At 45.2% G+C, this 15,210-nt stretch overlaps 7 protein-coding genes across 7 annotated transcripts; 1 reads left to right on the top strand and 6 right to left on the bottom strand.

The window, feature by feature from the left end:
• Positions 1-936: 936 nt before the first annotated feature.
• Positions 937-2,264, bottom strand: JR316_0002793 (DNA-directed RNA polymerases I and III subunit RPAC1; the record flags this gene model as incomplete). Its single annotated transcript, XM_047888580.1, has 6 exons — positions 937-1,094; positions 1,144-1,380; positions 1,430-1,735; positions 1,785-1,911; positions 1,960-2,067; positions 2,130-2,264. The coding sequence occupies 6 exons, from the start codon at positions 2,262-2,264 to the stop codon at positions 937-939; spliced, it is 1,071 nt and encodes a 356-aa protein (XP_047753503.1).
• Positions 2,265-2,653: 389 nt separating this feature from the next.
• JR316_0002792 (uncharacterized protein) lies at positions 2,654-3,297 on the bottom strand (the record flags this gene model as incomplete). The annotated part of the gene is made up of 4 exons (XM_047888579.1): positions 2,654-2,668; positions 2,691-2,867; positions 2,918-2,987; positions 3,035-3,297. 4 exons carry the CDS (start codon positions 3,295-3,297, stop codon positions 2,654-2,656), a joined length of 525 nt encoding a protein of 174 aa, XP_047753502.1.
• A 429-nt stretch (positions 3,298-3,726) lies between these two features.
• JR316_0002791 (uncharacterized protein) lies at positions 3,727-4,271 on the bottom strand (the record flags this gene model as incomplete). The annotated part of the gene is made up of 2 exons (XM_047888578.1): positions 3,727-4,079; positions 4,232-4,271. 2 exons carry the CDS (start codon positions 4,269-4,271, stop codon positions 3,727-3,729), a joined length of 393 nt encoding a protein of 130 aa, XP_047753501.1.
• Positions 4,272-4,592: 321 nt separating this feature from the next.
• Positions 4,593-6,681, top strand: JR316_0002790 (uncharacterized protein; the record flags this gene model as incomplete). Its single annotated transcript, XM_047888577.1, has 8 exons — positions 4,593-4,696; positions 5,029-5,122; positions 5,182-5,214; positions 5,263-5,445; positions 5,509-5,679; positions 5,745-6,113; positions 6,166-6,375; positions 6,439-6,681. 8 exons carry the CDS (start codon positions 4,593-4,595, stop codon positions 6,679-6,681), a joined length of 1,407 nt encoding a protein of 468 aa, XP_047753500.1.
• Positions 6,682-6,961: 280 nt separating this feature from the next.
• On the bottom strand, positions 6,962-10,726 carry JR316_0002789 (Vegetative incompatibility protein HET-E-1; the record flags this gene model as incomplete). Its single annotated transcript, XM_047888576.1, has 8 exons — positions 6,962-9,222; positions 9,281-9,335; positions 9,395-9,533; positions 9,586-9,722; positions 9,783-9,968; positions 10,021-10,096; positions 10,148-10,269; positions 10,334-10,726. The coding sequence occupies 8 exons, from the start codon at positions 10,724-10,726 to the stop codon at positions 6,962-6,964; spliced, it is 3,369 nt and encodes a 1,122-aa protein (XP_047753499.1).
• A 758-nt stretch (positions 10,727-11,484) lies between these two features.
• JR316_0002788 (uncharacterized protein) lies at positions 11,485-12,679 on the bottom strand (the record flags this gene model as incomplete). Its single annotated transcript, XM_047888575.1, has 5 exons — positions 11,485-11,901; positions 11,952-12,143; positions 12,200-12,271; positions 12,327-12,380; positions 12,428-12,679. The coding sequence occupies 5 exons, from the start codon at positions 12,677-12,679 to the stop codon at positions 11,485-11,487; spliced, it is 987 nt and encodes a 328-aa protein (XP_047753498.1).
• Positions 12,680-13,216: 537 nt separating this feature from the next.
• On the bottom strand, positions 13,217-14,631 carry JR316_0002787 (uncharacterized protein; the record flags this gene model as incomplete). Its single annotated transcript, XM_047888574.1, has 13 exons — positions 13,217-13,234; positions 13,305-13,397; positions 13,447-13,470; positions 13,525-13,663; positions 13,720-13,730; positions 13,802-13,809; positions 13,868-13,905; positions 13,956-13,980; positions 14,039-14,096; positions 14,150-14,271; positions 14,330-14,462; positions 14,515-14,528; positions 14,580-14,631. The coding sequence occupies 13 exons, from the start codon at positions 14,629-14,631 to the stop codon at positions 13,217-13,219; spliced, it is 735 nt and encodes a 244-aa protein (XP_047753497.1).
• Between the last annotated feature and the right edge of the window lie 579 nt (positions 14,632-15,210).

Genomic DNA, 15,210 nt, shown 5'->3' with positions numbered 1-15,210 from the left:
ATAATTCCAATTTCCAACTACCCCGTCGGGTCTGAGTGAACTTTGAATTGTAGTATGTCGTACGCCGCACAGTAACTCACCTTGACACTGTACCTCGTTTCAACCTCGTACCGCTTTGCAAGTGCTCTGAATGATATTCCATGAGTATTCATCAACTAATATCCGACACGTCAAAATCCATGTCCAACATGCAAAGGACATCCCACGGGAACGGGTGGACAGTGCATGATCTAGAAGGAAACGGTCAGCTAGAGGCTACTTGTTGAAGATATAATTTCTCACCGACACTTTGCCAAGTGTACGCATGGTAGCGCGGGCACAACAGTTCTGGTAATGATTGTCGGATTTCAGAGCATCCACACGTAAATCGAAGAAGTTCTTTTCCACATTTATGGCTGAGGGTAAGGTCCGTGGTACCATGCCTTAACCCGGCTACGTTCGGCTGGACGGTGTGCTATTTCTGTACACCGTCAGCTATGAATTTACGTTGGATAACTGGCCACGACGGAAGAACGCACCCTTTTGTCACAGTCAGGAGACGCCAGGTCTTGGGTACCATTCAACACATAAGGCCTTTGCATGGAAAAATGAAGGTCGTTAATACCATCGAAATACTGAAGCATACCCGGACGATTCGATCAACCCCATCTTTAGCCAGAGATTTGAAACAGGTAGCATCGAACGGAAGTGCCCCACCACGTTAGCTAACTTGGAGCCTTTGACTGTTGCTGGGAGTAGTCATAAATTTCAAAGCATCCTATTGCCACAATTGAGCAATTAATCACAACCCTCGCGCATCCCTGCACCCTCATTGATATCTCGGCAGCCTAACGCTGCTGCAAGAACCCGAATTTACAACGTGAACACCAACTTAACCAAAGGAAAAATGACTCTATACACAGCAGGAAATAAAACAGTCAGAATATGGTGCATAAATCATGAATCCGCCATAACGACATCGGTATCAACAGTTGTGGTCTTTTCCCGTAGCGCCAGAGCAGCTTGCCGAATAACGGCCAATTTTTCTCGCATCACTTTGATCGCCTCGGGCAATATGCGTTCTGGTGCATACGGTCCCTCTGATTCGACATTGACTGCGGGGAAATTAGAAATGTGGGATGTTTGAAAGGAGAACACACGTACAGAGGAAAAAGTCTCTGACTCTGCTCAGCTCGACCGAATCAGCGAACTCAGGATGCCGCAGAACTTCTCGGCTGACGCTATCGTTCCGCACGTTCTTCTCGTCTACGCTGACCTCTTTCGTTCGAGGATCGATTTTGATCACACCGGGCGAGAAGCATTTCTGGAACTTCTCCGCCTTGCTGGGTGGTATCGGTTTTGTGATTTTGATATGAGGAAGCAAACGGTACGACGCGGTGGCTAAACGGGCGGTTAGATAAAGGGTAGATATTGTGCAAAAACGACGTACCAACGGGACTGAACTTGGCATGATCCTTCCCGACGCCCTTCACCGCATGAAGCTCCATGTTGATTTGCTGCCCCGGTCTCAATTTGGCAAGCACTATGTTGGGGTTGATCGGGGCTGGTCGTTTCGCAGCAAAAGTTTCTTCTTGGTCTCCTGCTGGAGTCCAGGTGATATGCGAGGAAAGGAATTCGGAATTGATATAGAGTTCGTGCGGGTTGAGGGTGCCTTTTGGAGCTTTTGGATTGCGTTCGCAGGTGATATCAACATTGAAAACAAGCGTGTTCTGGTCCGTTGGAGTTGTATCGGGTTCTGAGGTAGATGTTAACTATTTGACGCGGATAGACAAGGATGTACGGACCTCTCATCTTCATCAACGACGGATCCACATTTAGTGGGACGAGACCTAGTCGATGGGCAAGAATCTCGTCTACAATGACTGAGTTGTTGTTCCACACAAATACCTGCTCGATGGCTACCGTTGGGACCTAGAAAACGTTTGGAAAACTTTCTGCAGAGAAACATCATCCACGCACCTCTGCCATCATGATCCTTCGAAATGCATTTGCTATCGACGCGTCAACGCCCACAATATCAAAGTCTATGGAGTGTTGAGACAGTCTTTGTACTGTGACTGTCAAGTTCTGCCCTTGCAAAAGCAGTTTATTCGGTGAAAATACTTGATACGAGACAAATACTGGCGTACCTTTTTGAATTTTTCAAGATTCCACGAATGATCTTCGCCGGGATAGTGCCCTGGGAATTCGTTGTTGGATACATTAGTAACACGCTCAGCATGAATTCCGACAAGACGTCGATTATCGAAAGTTTGGGATGGCATTGTTGTTGTCGGCAAAAGGGAGGACGACGACAACAGCAGCGAGGCAAAAATTGATGAAATTCCCACGGTCAGCGTTTCAGCCGCTAGTCGTCAGACACATTCATTTCGCATGTTTTTGACTTGACATCATTAATCCCTTCAAACCATTTCAAACTCTAAAAGTCTCTTTATACTCTATACTTATTTCACAATCAGCGGCGCTCCAAATAAAACTCTGAAAGTGTCCTGTATCCGTTGAAATGGACTGGCTAGTTAATTTATGTGTCAGTTATCGTTGTAACTACCGTGGGAGAGGATACTTGCGCAATTATTTTCTTGACTTTTGCTTCAGACGAAGAATTATAAATCAAAGGTGGGTCACCAACCACCGGAGCTGTTCTATATGCAGCTTAATTAGTGGCTTCCTACAAAGAAATGTCAGCTCACCGTCTTTTCTTGCCTCCTGTACTCTAGGTAAATGAAAGCAAGTATCAGGAAAACCTCGTCTTTTGCCAAAGCTGATCTCGAAAGGTTTATCACAATTGGTTTCAATTTCCCAAACAGCTGTGGACGGTATGGCACGGCCAACGTAGCTTCGACCTGGTTTTTACTGGTGGACATGGCCTTTGCCGGGAATATAAGCTTGTACGCTGTGTATGAATGATGGGCCATACCTGCCAACCCTCCTCGCGATGCACAATTGCGTACTCTTCTCTATCTTCGCTCCATTTCCAAAGTTTCGATCTGCCTTTCTTTAGCTACATCACGTTTCAAGGAAATAGAGCTCTTACCTCAGCGAGAATCGCCTCGGCTTCCGTCTGATCTCCTTCAAAGTCTTACGATGTCCATTTACTTCGAACGTTTTCTTGTCCCAATTAATGATCCCGACCACAATTGGATCCTCTCGCCCAGCAGGATTCATATCTCGAACGTACGTGTATGTCTTGGACCACGTCGTCTGGTCCGTCGATATTGAATAGATCACAGAGTTGTCGTGTGCCGTTCGTATCTTGGCGTCCAGAACATTGGCTTTGTTGTCGAAAATGGCTTCCATGAGGGTACGAAGGGGAGTAAGAGCGAGTCAGCCAACGGAGTGTATAAGGAGGAACGGCTAGCCTGGACGGGTCGTTCTATTTAAAATGTGAGCAGTATCTTTTCTAAATTAGTGATCCTCCCAGTTATTGCCGCTTCCTGATCGCGCGGGCTTCGTTGCATGGGCATCACCCACACGAGTTCTGATTATATCACTCAATTGAGGCACTTTCTGCTTGTGAGATGGAGTCTAGAAAAACAGTCGTGGTGCAATACAAAATAACTAAACATACAACACAGGAGGGCCACGTATCCATCTCCTTGGGGCATGAAATTCTGGGATGCATGATCAGATCCACGCGTTTTGATTTGGATATGACCTTACACAGTACAACCCTTCAATAGGGGTTACCTCCGAACCCAGTATATCCGCAGCACTCGCTCACCGAAGTCACCCAGCACCAGAGAGGGTGCTTGCTGGATGAAGCTTCCCGCTGTCGCTCGTACTCGAAGCAGTCGAACCAGAGCCATCGATAACTAGCGTTGGGGGCTTCAGCTGGACAAGCTCTACACGGTGCCCCGCTGCATCACTGGGGTTTTCTTCCTGCTTCTGCTCTGATTTTGTCGACCGATTGCTGCTTGTGTTTTGCGGAGGAAACATTGAGCTCGTTGGCGTCGGCTGAGTATGGAATCGCCCCGACGAATCCTGCCGGTAATTTCTGGCAAGGAACTCGTCGTCGATCTGCTGTTCCCTGGGATCAGGTTTGGTCTTTGGGCTGGTATATGAACCATCCGGTACGCAACCTGTTAAAGGTGGTCAATAGTCGGTCAGCCTCGCCACTTTTCGAGTTCTCAGAAGTCCCCATAGTTCTCGTACTTCTGCCAACCCCGTCCGAGGTTCTTCCAATAGATTTCGATTCGCAGCGGGTGTACTTGACACGAAAATTGAAACTCACAACACGAGCAGCACAAAAAGAGTCCGCTCAGGTCCGCCATTCAATATTCAGGCCTTCAGATAAATTGGTGGTGAAGGAAAGAGTGGCATAGCGCCGGATTCGAAGCTAGGACAAGGCCCAAGTTGTTATTTCAAGACCAGTCTGCCAAACAATTGATGGCATCAACCCCTATCTTCGTTGGGCTTTAAGCTCCATAGTCTCGAAACAGATCGGAAACCATCTTGAACCAAGCCACAACCTGCACCATCTTGTTTTAACCATCTATCATACTCTACCAGGATGACAGCCTTGGAAATGGAGAAACTCTCTGCTCAAAATGCACAGCTTCAGGTGAAGGTATTGATACTTCGCAAACAGCGCTATGAATTCAGCATCAGGGCCTCGAACGCAGAAGCAGAAGCAGCGAAATGACGAGATGCTTACCGAAAAATTGAGGAAACGCACGAGGAAGAACAACAAGATAATGTACGTGGCTCTTTTGGATTCAACCATTAACGGGTTTACAGTGTGTTCTTACAGCATGAACATGCTATCAATACACAAATGCCCGATGTCAGACAAGTCTCTCCTACAAAATTTATAACCGTCTAGCTCACTCACTGTATACTTAGGTAGAGGATATGGCAGATAACAACGATGACTATGAAATATATCCAGTAAGAACACTCCTTGAATGCGATACGAGATATACTCATGAAATGAACAGTGTCCCAGTGTTGTGCGACATCTTTTTTCATTTAATTTCAGAAACGTCTCAAGTGGCACCTCATAGGCCCCATCTAATGACTCAGCCTTAGATTCCTCCCAGATGCATCCTCGCCTTTCCCACAAATCCCTACCCCGACTAAGCGCCATTCTTTGCAGCTTCAAGATGATGATTTAGTGGTTATGGTAAGTTGAGGAGGGTCAAAATCAATGAGATAGAACAGAAGGAAACTGATCGCATTAAGGAAAAATGTTTGGATGAAGACGGTGACACTGCTGTAGGTGGTTTTTGGGCTCTTCAAAATTTTTATAACCAACAACCATAGGTTACGCCTAGAATTAGTCTTTGTTCAAATGCTATCTCTACTTCGCCTTCGTTATCATCACTAATGGACGCTGACCATGAGAGCTCGGATTATGAGCTTCATCAAAGTGCGGGCTGTCCCCCTTGCGGAACTCCGGTTGAAAGGGAGGTCTTGCCAACAATCGTCGTTCTGCCAGATATCGAGGTAAAGGTCTAATTCCATCCATTTTGACGTCGCTAAAATATATCAGTAGGCTTTGACCGTTAGACCGTCCGGACGGTCTTCTGTGTCATCTTCCTCGTCGTTGCGACGGCATTTGGTGGTGACAGCCCATTCTTTGAATTTCAGCTGGATGAAAATGGATCAAACCAGTCCTCAGATACACAGGCCGTTTTACTTCCAGATTTACCAACGATTAGTGCCCAGCCTGAAGTTATGGTAAATGTTTGACTACTACTCTGTAACGTTGACATCCCCATTGATCAAACGTTGCGCAATACCAGGACCTTTCGAGATATCTCAATGATACGGCAGCGTTAAACATTGACCCAGTGCCACTTGGCGTCTCTGTATCTCGTCGGGCTCTGTCCAAATCGTTCGGCCTTCCAGGAATGGGATTTTTATGGACATCAAGAAATAAGCAGCACAGGTTCCTTACCCCTACGTACGATGTGTATCCTGACATGCCACGCTACCCCGGCGCACCCGGTCTGCTCCTCAGCTGTCGTGAGGAGGTCTCCAATAACGCACCGTGGTCATTGTTTGGCAAAATCGAGGCCAAGAAAAAACCAATGTTGGAATATCGTGGCGAGTACAAATGCTACGTCGTAGGACAGATGACCAGAGAGGAATTCACCGCTCAGGAATCCTCTGTAAGCTAACGATGATTAAGATTGATCATTGTACTTAATTGCAAACTTAAAGGTCAAGCAAACTTGGGGCATAAAGATTGCAAAACACAAGAGGTATTCTGTATATCGCGACATGCGCGCGCGGATGACACTTCGCCTACGCTATAACAACGAACCTACTGAGCGAGAAATCATTGAAGAATCCGAGCTTATCAATGGGAGGAAATATGCTAGCCCATTGACGAGTGACGATGTCATAGACGCTTTTGAAAGGGGCGACGAGGTGGGTCCCGATCTGTCCGTTTACTCACACATCCAATGTTTATGCTTCTCTCTGTTTTATTAGCATATCAAAATCGTCAAAATCGTCTGCGTTTCATACAGTCACCGACGTGCCCAAGAATTTTTGAACGCCCAAACCAACCTAGAGGCGGTGGACGCAGCCAGTCGGGCATGCAAAGACACCACTGTAGGAAATATGAGAAAGAATATATCGACTATTCGTCCTTCCACGAACGTGAAGAAAGCGCGGTTGGTGTGGAGTGACGACAGTTCTGAATCTGAATCTGATTCATACGCGGAGTATTGAACACGAAACAGATGATGCTATGATGTAAGAATTCCGTTTTGCATTGCTTTCATGTTTCCAATACTAAATTGTATGAAGATATTACTGAGGACGCACCCATTGTGCATACAGCGAAAGCAGCATGAGTGGTTGGGGCTCTGACCTGACGTAGCTTAGTGATTCCGACACCTCAGATTCAGTTAACTGTTACTGATGGCAAAGTCGTCTGTATTCTTTGTTCCGGTCGATATGAATGAGCAAATTGTCATTTTGTTAAATACAGTCGAGATGTAAAACCTTGTTAAAGCTTTTCAAGTCGAAACCCTATTGCCCACAAATTATCTATAGCGTTGCGGAAATCCATAATGTCCGCGGTTTGTTCAAACCTACGTTGGTAAAGATCACCTAGGCTGCTGGTCCATAATGGCAGGCATGGATGACCGGGTGGAGCAGAACGTGTAGCCTTATTAGCGTAAGCTATGGCGAGGTTGATATCTGTCGGATCCGCAGCATGCTCAAATCTAAGGAGGTAGCACTTTGACAGATCACTGAATATTTGTGGGAGATCTCCATGACCGTAGGGAGCATGTTGCACTGCTTGTTGGAAATGTTTTATGGCTCGGCTGATATCTGTTATGTCTCTGGTGCGCTCAAAGAGAGACGAGTAACAGACTCCAAGGTTGCTGAATATTCCTGGAAGACTTGCGTCAGGCTTATAATCCACTTTCTTGATGTTGGACATGGACTGCTTGATGGCTACGCTGTGTTGCGTAGCTTCGTGGTGATAAGGATATGCTGGATTCGTAATTTCTGCGGTTTCAGACATACGCCCAGTCGACCTGCAGCCGAGGTTTATGGGGATATTGTCGCTCTGGGGTGTCTCGATGTGCCCAAATCGATTCTGGGTCCAGCGTTGCCGAGTTTTAGACTGGGTGAGAGGCCAAGGATGGCTCAAGGGAGCGCAATCTACTGCTCTCTCAAAGTTGGCTATGGCCAAACTAATCTCAAAAATGACATTATCATAATTAACCGAAATGGAACGCGATTCGGAATGCGTCCAGTTGAAGGCCGTTGGGTTCTTGTTGTTAGCGAGCTCAGCTTCGGTTGTAAGTTGCCGGTGTTTCGATATAGCATCAACGCCTATATACGTATGCCCAAGAGAGCTGAAGAAAACTGGGATGTAGGGGATTACCTCGGGCGAAGGCTTCAGAGCCTCATAGAGGCGTATGTGAGGCAGCAAGCATTTACCACGCACACATATGTGGTTTCTTGAAAGATGTGGAAATGTCTCCAGGAAGCCTTTGGTTTCCGAGGGACTCTCCCATAAATGGTCCATCCAGTGATTTCCAACATAATGTTCCGCTTCTTGAAGCTTGACAAATCCAGTGCCTGCCCGAACCATTTTTACGAAAAAGCGTGTGCAGTTCACGGCCATGACGCCATTTGGACTCAGAGTTTTGTCTACCCGACCCAAATACTCGATGAATGAGGTGTGGAATAATTGTGTGGCAGGTTGCACTATTCCCTCATGGAATTTCCCCCGAGTCTGCAGCACCCTCAATTGGGAGTAGACAGTCTTGACAAAATGCTCCTCCAAATCAATCAAGCGGGAAAATTCCCGAAGAGGGAGGGCTTCCCTCAGCGCCATCATTGAAAGAAATAATTCGAGACATGATCTGGCGTGTTGATGAGGCAGAATTCGTTCCAATGCTTCTCGATAAAAGTCGTCCATCCAATTTACTTCCGCAGAATAAAAAGACGGTAAGGCAATATTCTCGAGGATTTGTAGCGTTGTTCTCTTCGGATCTGGAATGGATATACGGGAGAAGACGGTTGCGGCCCACATGAGATACCCGTCAGTTTTCACGACGAGGTCATGCAGCAGTTTTTCATCTACGCCATTGATTCCTTTTGCAAGAAAATTGTCCTTGAAGTACCTGTAGCAAACGTCTTCCGACACATGGGCCAACTGGTATTGGGTGAAACTTCCCTCAATGGCCTGTTCAATATCCGGCGAATAACGACTTGTAATGACAAATTTCAGATTGACTGGCAGGTTAATCCGACGCAGGGCATCAAGTAACATAAGCCTTTTATCCCATTCGTCCAGTCCATCGATGATAATAACAAGTGGTCCCGCGTAGCCCAATGTAGATATTGGTGCTGCAATGAAATCGATCAGATATTTTTCGAGAGAGTGATGTACCCCAGAACAATGGTCTATGGCCAGCGCGACTGCCATACGAGACCCGGGGTGTAAGCTGCATAATTCTCGAGCCATCATCCGGACAAGGTCCTTTGGGCACAAGCTATTACCAATGGAAAAGAAGGCAAATGAAGCAAGAAGGCCCTCGCTCTTTAGGATGTCAAACAGTCCATGGGCCAATGTCGACTTTCCTATGCCGGCAGCACCTTGAATCCAGAAGAAGGTCATTCCATCTGAGTCTTCAATCCAATGCAATACATCTTTGATTGACTCCTCCTGTATGATCCTGTAACGGCCATGTTGAGAATTGACATCATAATCTGTCAAACGAGGAAGCGTTTCCAGCGAGCAAACCTCTACAATACACACCAGATGTCATTTAAATACAGAGTCGCCCAGAATTTCTGCACGTACCAATCTGGCGCGCCATCTGCAAAATATCCGCCTTAATGCTCATTTTGGTTTGAATCTATAAGTAGATTGTTATTAAAATTCAAAATGAAATCATGGAACGAAAAATTAGCCTACATTGAAGTGATGTATAGCATTCTTGAGGTCTTCTTTCATGAATTCAATAGCGTTTTTATGACTCCCTTGTTGGAGGAATCGGGTAGCGACGCTCTGCTTTGAAAAATGCTGTGCTTCTTTGACGATTTTGAAGAGTTTTCTAACAATAAAATAAATCGCGGATGACTATAGCTAGCATAACGACGACTTACTTTTGGAATACGTCGATTGCCTCAAGCCATTCCTTTCTAGGCTTCTCAACAGAACCAACTACGGCAGCAATGGAAACAACAAACTCCGCAGCTGTAACAGAAAGCCATCTCATCCATTCATAGTTGCTGCAGGCTTGCTGAGCAAATTGTTAACATTAAAGTCATTGAATTAATGTAATAAACCGGCTATAAAATACCTCGGTGGCTTGGAGTAGACCAGCAATGATCCCTATAAGTGGCTGAACCATCGGAACAGGGACTATTGAGGCACTTGTATGGATGATGTGTAACATAGACAAGGTTGGCCCAAGACATTCACTTTTAAGGCATGACAACCAGGAGTCTTTCTTGTCACTTCCACGGAACAGATCATAATGATTTGTCTTGGGGCTTGTTATGATTTAGCATCTTAGAGCGAGCATGCAAAAAACTTACGAGGATTTGCCTGATAGAATGTATAACTTGCTCCTTTGTCCTCTGTATACCATTTGCATTTGCCGATTTCAAAATACTTAATGATGTTTAATCAGCTGTGTAATACCTCGTCCGTGATATGACCTACCTAAGGAAATTTAACACGAGTTCAGATAGCCGTGTTTGATCGTTAGGAAAACGGCTTGGGTCTTCAAATGCTGTAATCAACTGAGTGGCAAACTCAATCGTAACCTGAGCGACATCTTCACACTGACATCATGGGATGAAACATCCTTATCAAGGGAACGGAAATACGATGGAAGCATTGACGTACTTCTGACTGTTGGACAAGTCGTACAACCTCTACAACCAGATTACGAAGGTTAGGTGTGTTTTCGATGACGTGTGCCACATGGAGGACAAGCAATTTATGTTGAGGGCTCTGGTCCTTCCCGTCGAGCAGTTTTCTGGCGTCTTCTAGTGTTGGGGTGGAGGATATGTTGTCGTGTGCAGTGATACGTGTCGTCGAGCGACGCTTAAATTTTAAAAAGAGGGAACTGGAGACCAATCGTTTATATCGCCAATGATTTGGGCTCTTGTCTTTGGCGGTTGCCTCATGAGTGGCGGTTGGTGAATGTGCCGTATAGGCTGGCTTGTTGGTGCCAGAGCCTCTACACATATGTGTACAGCTAGAAATGGCATTCTTGAACCGGAGGAGATTTTCCATTGGGACTAGATTTGACCCAATAATTGCAGTTACGGTGAGAGCATGTTGCAGCGAAATGGGGTCCGTATCTCACCACCATTGTTTAAACTCAGAGTTAAGTAGCATAGCCTGAGGCTGTGCAACAAACAAATTAGCAGTTGACAGGCAGGGAAACGAGCACTGCCACACTAGCTACTATTATTTTGTCAAGAAAAACTCAGTCAAACCTTTGGCTTGATAAAGTAGTCATATGTCACAGATGGTACTACATACCTTTAAATTTTCTGTATGTGAGAGGAAAGCATGGTAGAAATCCTCGTTATAACGCCCCTGTCCACTGGGTTCAAATGTGTGACGCGCCCCGATCACGTGCTGTACAAGAATAGATCACATTTTGGCAGGCGGAAATTTTCACACATCAACAGACGTTCATTATTTCATTCTTAGTTCACTTTGACTCCCTCTAAAACATGCATGTGGACGACATTTCCTCTCCTTTTTCTCTTACATTTGTAGGTCTCCCTTCCCTTTCGACTTATGCTTCCAAATTGACTCAGGTAGACTTCCGATGGGCGGAGGAATGTTTCTTGGAATTACCCCAATAACCTAATGTCACTGCCATGTCGATGTTTTCGAGATACATTGAAGGTAATACGGGATATATTTTTCTTGACAGGGGTAGGTGGGACGACGTCAAGGTATAGTCGTCCAGGAACTATTAACTCAATATTCGCAACTCGGTCAATACATGTCGTTCTCTCGCTAGTAATTCAACCAGGTCAGCCCAAAGACGTGTTGGATAGATCATGACTAAGTTTTCCTTCATAGTCCTCTTGCTCTGCTTTCATACCAGCCCCCATTTCACTTCTATCACTTTCCTCGCCGCTCATAGATGGACTGGGAACTGTCACGATTGGAACCCTTTTACCAGCTGCCGGGTCCCATTTGGTCTTGGGCCTTGAGTGCTGAGTGCTTTGAAGATACGTCATGTTATCCCGAAACCTTCGTCGAGTATTCCTTGTCTTCCCCAGAGGTAAAATAATTGGGGAGTTAGGAGGTGATATCGGAGATGCCAAAGGTTCAACGGGGGAATCTCCCCTTGACTCCGAAAGCACCTGTTCTGTATCCCTTCCTAATTTGAGCAAGATGCGTCTGGGCTTTGGAAGAGAGAGGTCACTGAATCCCGATGCTGTGTCCTGATGATGTATCAGTGGACTGGCCCCTGAAATCGCCAATAAACGCTCACCAGTTGATGCATAGGTGTGCGTACATGGGATATGGGAAGATCATTAGGGTCTGCGAATCGGACCCGTTTGTTTGCTCTTTGAGTTGGTTGATTGTCCAAGGATGCCGATTCATCTATTCCGTCGTCGGTATCTTCTTGCAGACGTCTCTTTCCTAAAAGTTCTGTCTCGGGAGGAGTAAATATTGCAGTTGACTGATTGAAAAGCGATGCATGAACATATATTCCCCTTACACATAGAGTGCACTCACAATATGATCCGGATGTACTATCCTGCCTATTGAATCATTTATTCGATGAAGAATACCAGGACGTCTGGCAAGCTTCAATACCTTAATTTTTAAAATGATCGCCTGTCAGAACATAACGTGCACATACCTCAGTAACTGGCTGTGGCCCACGATTCTGCAAAAGGTGTTGTATGCCGTGGTTCTTGGGTGGTATGAGCAGTGGATACCACAGATACACCCCTGTCATACCTCCTGTGTCCGAGGTGGAGATTCTTCTGCGGGGGGTGTTTCAAGAAGCATGATGCGCTTCATCGCTACCATTTCTTTGCTGAATTTCTCTGTCTGTGCTTCCAGAGAGGTGCATGCAGCCTTGAGGGTCCCTAGTGTGACCTTGATTTCGTTTAAGCTGCGTTCCATCGATCGCAACCTTTCGCGAATTAGAATACGTTGTTCTTGTTGAGGTTCATTCGATGGTTTGGATAGCATATCTGGAGTTCCCATCAGTGGTAAAGAATCGTTATCGCTAGACATGCAGTTCATCGTTCGTAAACAGATAGAGTCAGACCAGGAAGCAGGGGTAGGTAGATTTGGCGGACCCGAATATACTAGCAAGCAAATATAGTACGAGAATTGAGTCCCAAATAGCCCCAAACACACACGGTACCAGGAGTCAATTAGCAAGGCGTCTGTAAATGAGTGAAGGGCCAGCCCTTAAATGCGTGTTCTGATGTTCTAAGATGGAATAGATATCTTATTGTCACAGTGAGGCAATCTTCACGACTGGATCGAAAAAATGCAGTAGATGATGCCGTCGGAAGGCAAAAACATGCACCTACCATGCGTAATGCAACTAATCTTCGCCATGCTAACACTGACAAGTCAATGAGGAGGTCACACAGTACGAAATGGAAACGAATGTATTTTCAAAAAAAGCCTTATAGCTTCGTCGTCTCTACCCGTTACCCTCTTATTAGTACAGTATGGATTATTGTCCGAGCATTGATAGGAATAACTTTAAGGAATATTTACACCGAGAATTTACTGGGTCTCGACGACCTAGTAAACGACGAAATGAGAATTCAGAACATTTGATTTACTTCCCAAAATCAGAGTATTAAGTACTAACCTTGGTGATTGTAATGCCGTATTCCATATCTGCACTCTGGGTATGAGTGGATTTCTGCTGATCTAGCTCATACATGGCCGAGGCTAGGATATGCTGTGCACGGTATAAATACAATGTGTATTTGTTGCATGAGGAATCATACCGCTGGAGAGTCTAACTGTGTTTCCTGTTATGATGAATAAATGCGATTTTCATGGGAATTGTATTCAAAATGCGTTACCTGTCTACGTCCAGCACTAGTCGATACGACGTTTCGTCTATGTGACCCAGCTAGCTCCTGAAGCTCCTCGCGGGCGTTGAGGGTAGAAAGTAGACAATTGGTATACAACTTGGAGAGAGACAAATCCCACAAGAAGTTTCTATCATATATAACAAATAAGTTAAGCTAATAGTAAGACGATAGGCTTGATCTTACAGTGCAGTATGCTGTAATTCAGCAAAAGTAAAGAAAAAGATTCAACAATTTCTCATTTGTCATCCGTATAATGAGAACTCACGGGAAGGGCTGCGGCGTAGTTTCGTCAGAATATAAGGTAACATATAACGTTGATTATGAAACTTACACATAAAGAAGATCACATCTCCAATGGCAAAGAATGCCCTGTTAGCGTTTGTCAGTCCCAAAGTGTCAGCAATTTGACCTCGACATACGTGATCATTCCGGTTTGAACAGTCACTGAGGACAATAGGTTAGCCATCCCACCTATATGTAAGAATAGTTTTTATGGACATACTTCGGATGATTTTGGAAATTGCATCATCGGTCGCAACAAACCCTGTCCTTCGTCTTGACTACATGAGAATTGTCACTACAGGGCTGCGCTCAGAAAGAAAGACGGCTTTACCAAGGTCAAGACTAGCACGGTGGTAATAGCAATATCAGCGATACTGGCTGAAAGCAACCAAACCAGTGCGGGCCAATGCAATTCTGGTTTACGAGCGAACAGCTTAATCTTGATGAGCAGGACTGTAGTATACGTCCCACCGCCTGTAAGCGTTACATTTGTCAACCTTTCGAGACATACGTAAAGAAATCATTAAAAATTCACCCATAGACACAAGAGATAGGAGGATAATAACGATCGCGAGCACATTCGATTTGGTTAGCAGCTTGATTCTCCACGCAAAGAAGATTTGAATGGGTGTAGATATGGCGACCTAAGAAGTCCACTTCAATTGAAGCGAAAAGTGGCGAAAAAATCGCACTCACAATGAGAACGGGTTCTAAAAATAGGTATTTAGCATTCGTAGAGAGGAATTGGTTTCACAACTCACCGGACGCAAACACTGCCGAGCGAACCGACAGATTAGCGGTGCTCATGCACATAGTAAAATTGAAATTCACATGTAGGGAAGTATTTCGTCGCTTCCGGTAGACCTGGATTCCACAAAATACACGTCAGTTGCATAGCCAAGTTTGCTGCGGGGGAGATCACTACCAAAGTTCTGAATGAGCGGTTGATACATCATAGCCATGTCGCAGCCAGTGTTTATCGATTCCAGGATAAACAGGTATAGTACCTGGTTTTGTCAGTATGGTGGTAGCTTAGTCCCATGACGAAGTTAAATTACCAAGTACTTTATCCAGGGCGCATCCCTAATCAACATGTCAGAATACGTAGTAGTTGAAACGCAAAACAAAAAACCTTTTGAAGGTGATGTAGTAGTGATATACCTAGATCCCTCCCTTTCTTAAAAATCTACAACGCTTTCATTAGGCAAAAGCTACAAACCTGGACCAACAAGACCTGTGAGGATATTGATGTTAGTTACTACAGTATTGTAGTGCGAGCGGTCCTCTGACGTACCCCATATAAAATCATGTTAAAGAACACCCCTATGAGCATAGGCCCAAACCTTCAAGTCGGCTGTTACTGGAAGTTTTCTAACAGCATAAACCTAAGGA

The sequence above is a fragment of the Psilocybe cubensis genome, chromosome 2 (genome assembly GCF_017499595.1).
Source record: "Psilocybe cubensis strain MGC-MH-2018 chromosome 2, whole genome shotgun sequence".
In the NCBI taxonomy this organism is placed as follows: Eukaryota; Fungi; Basidiomycota; class Agaricomycetes; order Agaricales; family Agrocybaceae; genus Psilocybe; species Psilocybe cubensis.
Note: the sequence above shows the minus strand (reverse complement) of the source record. Positions and strands in the feature narration are given on the sequence as shown.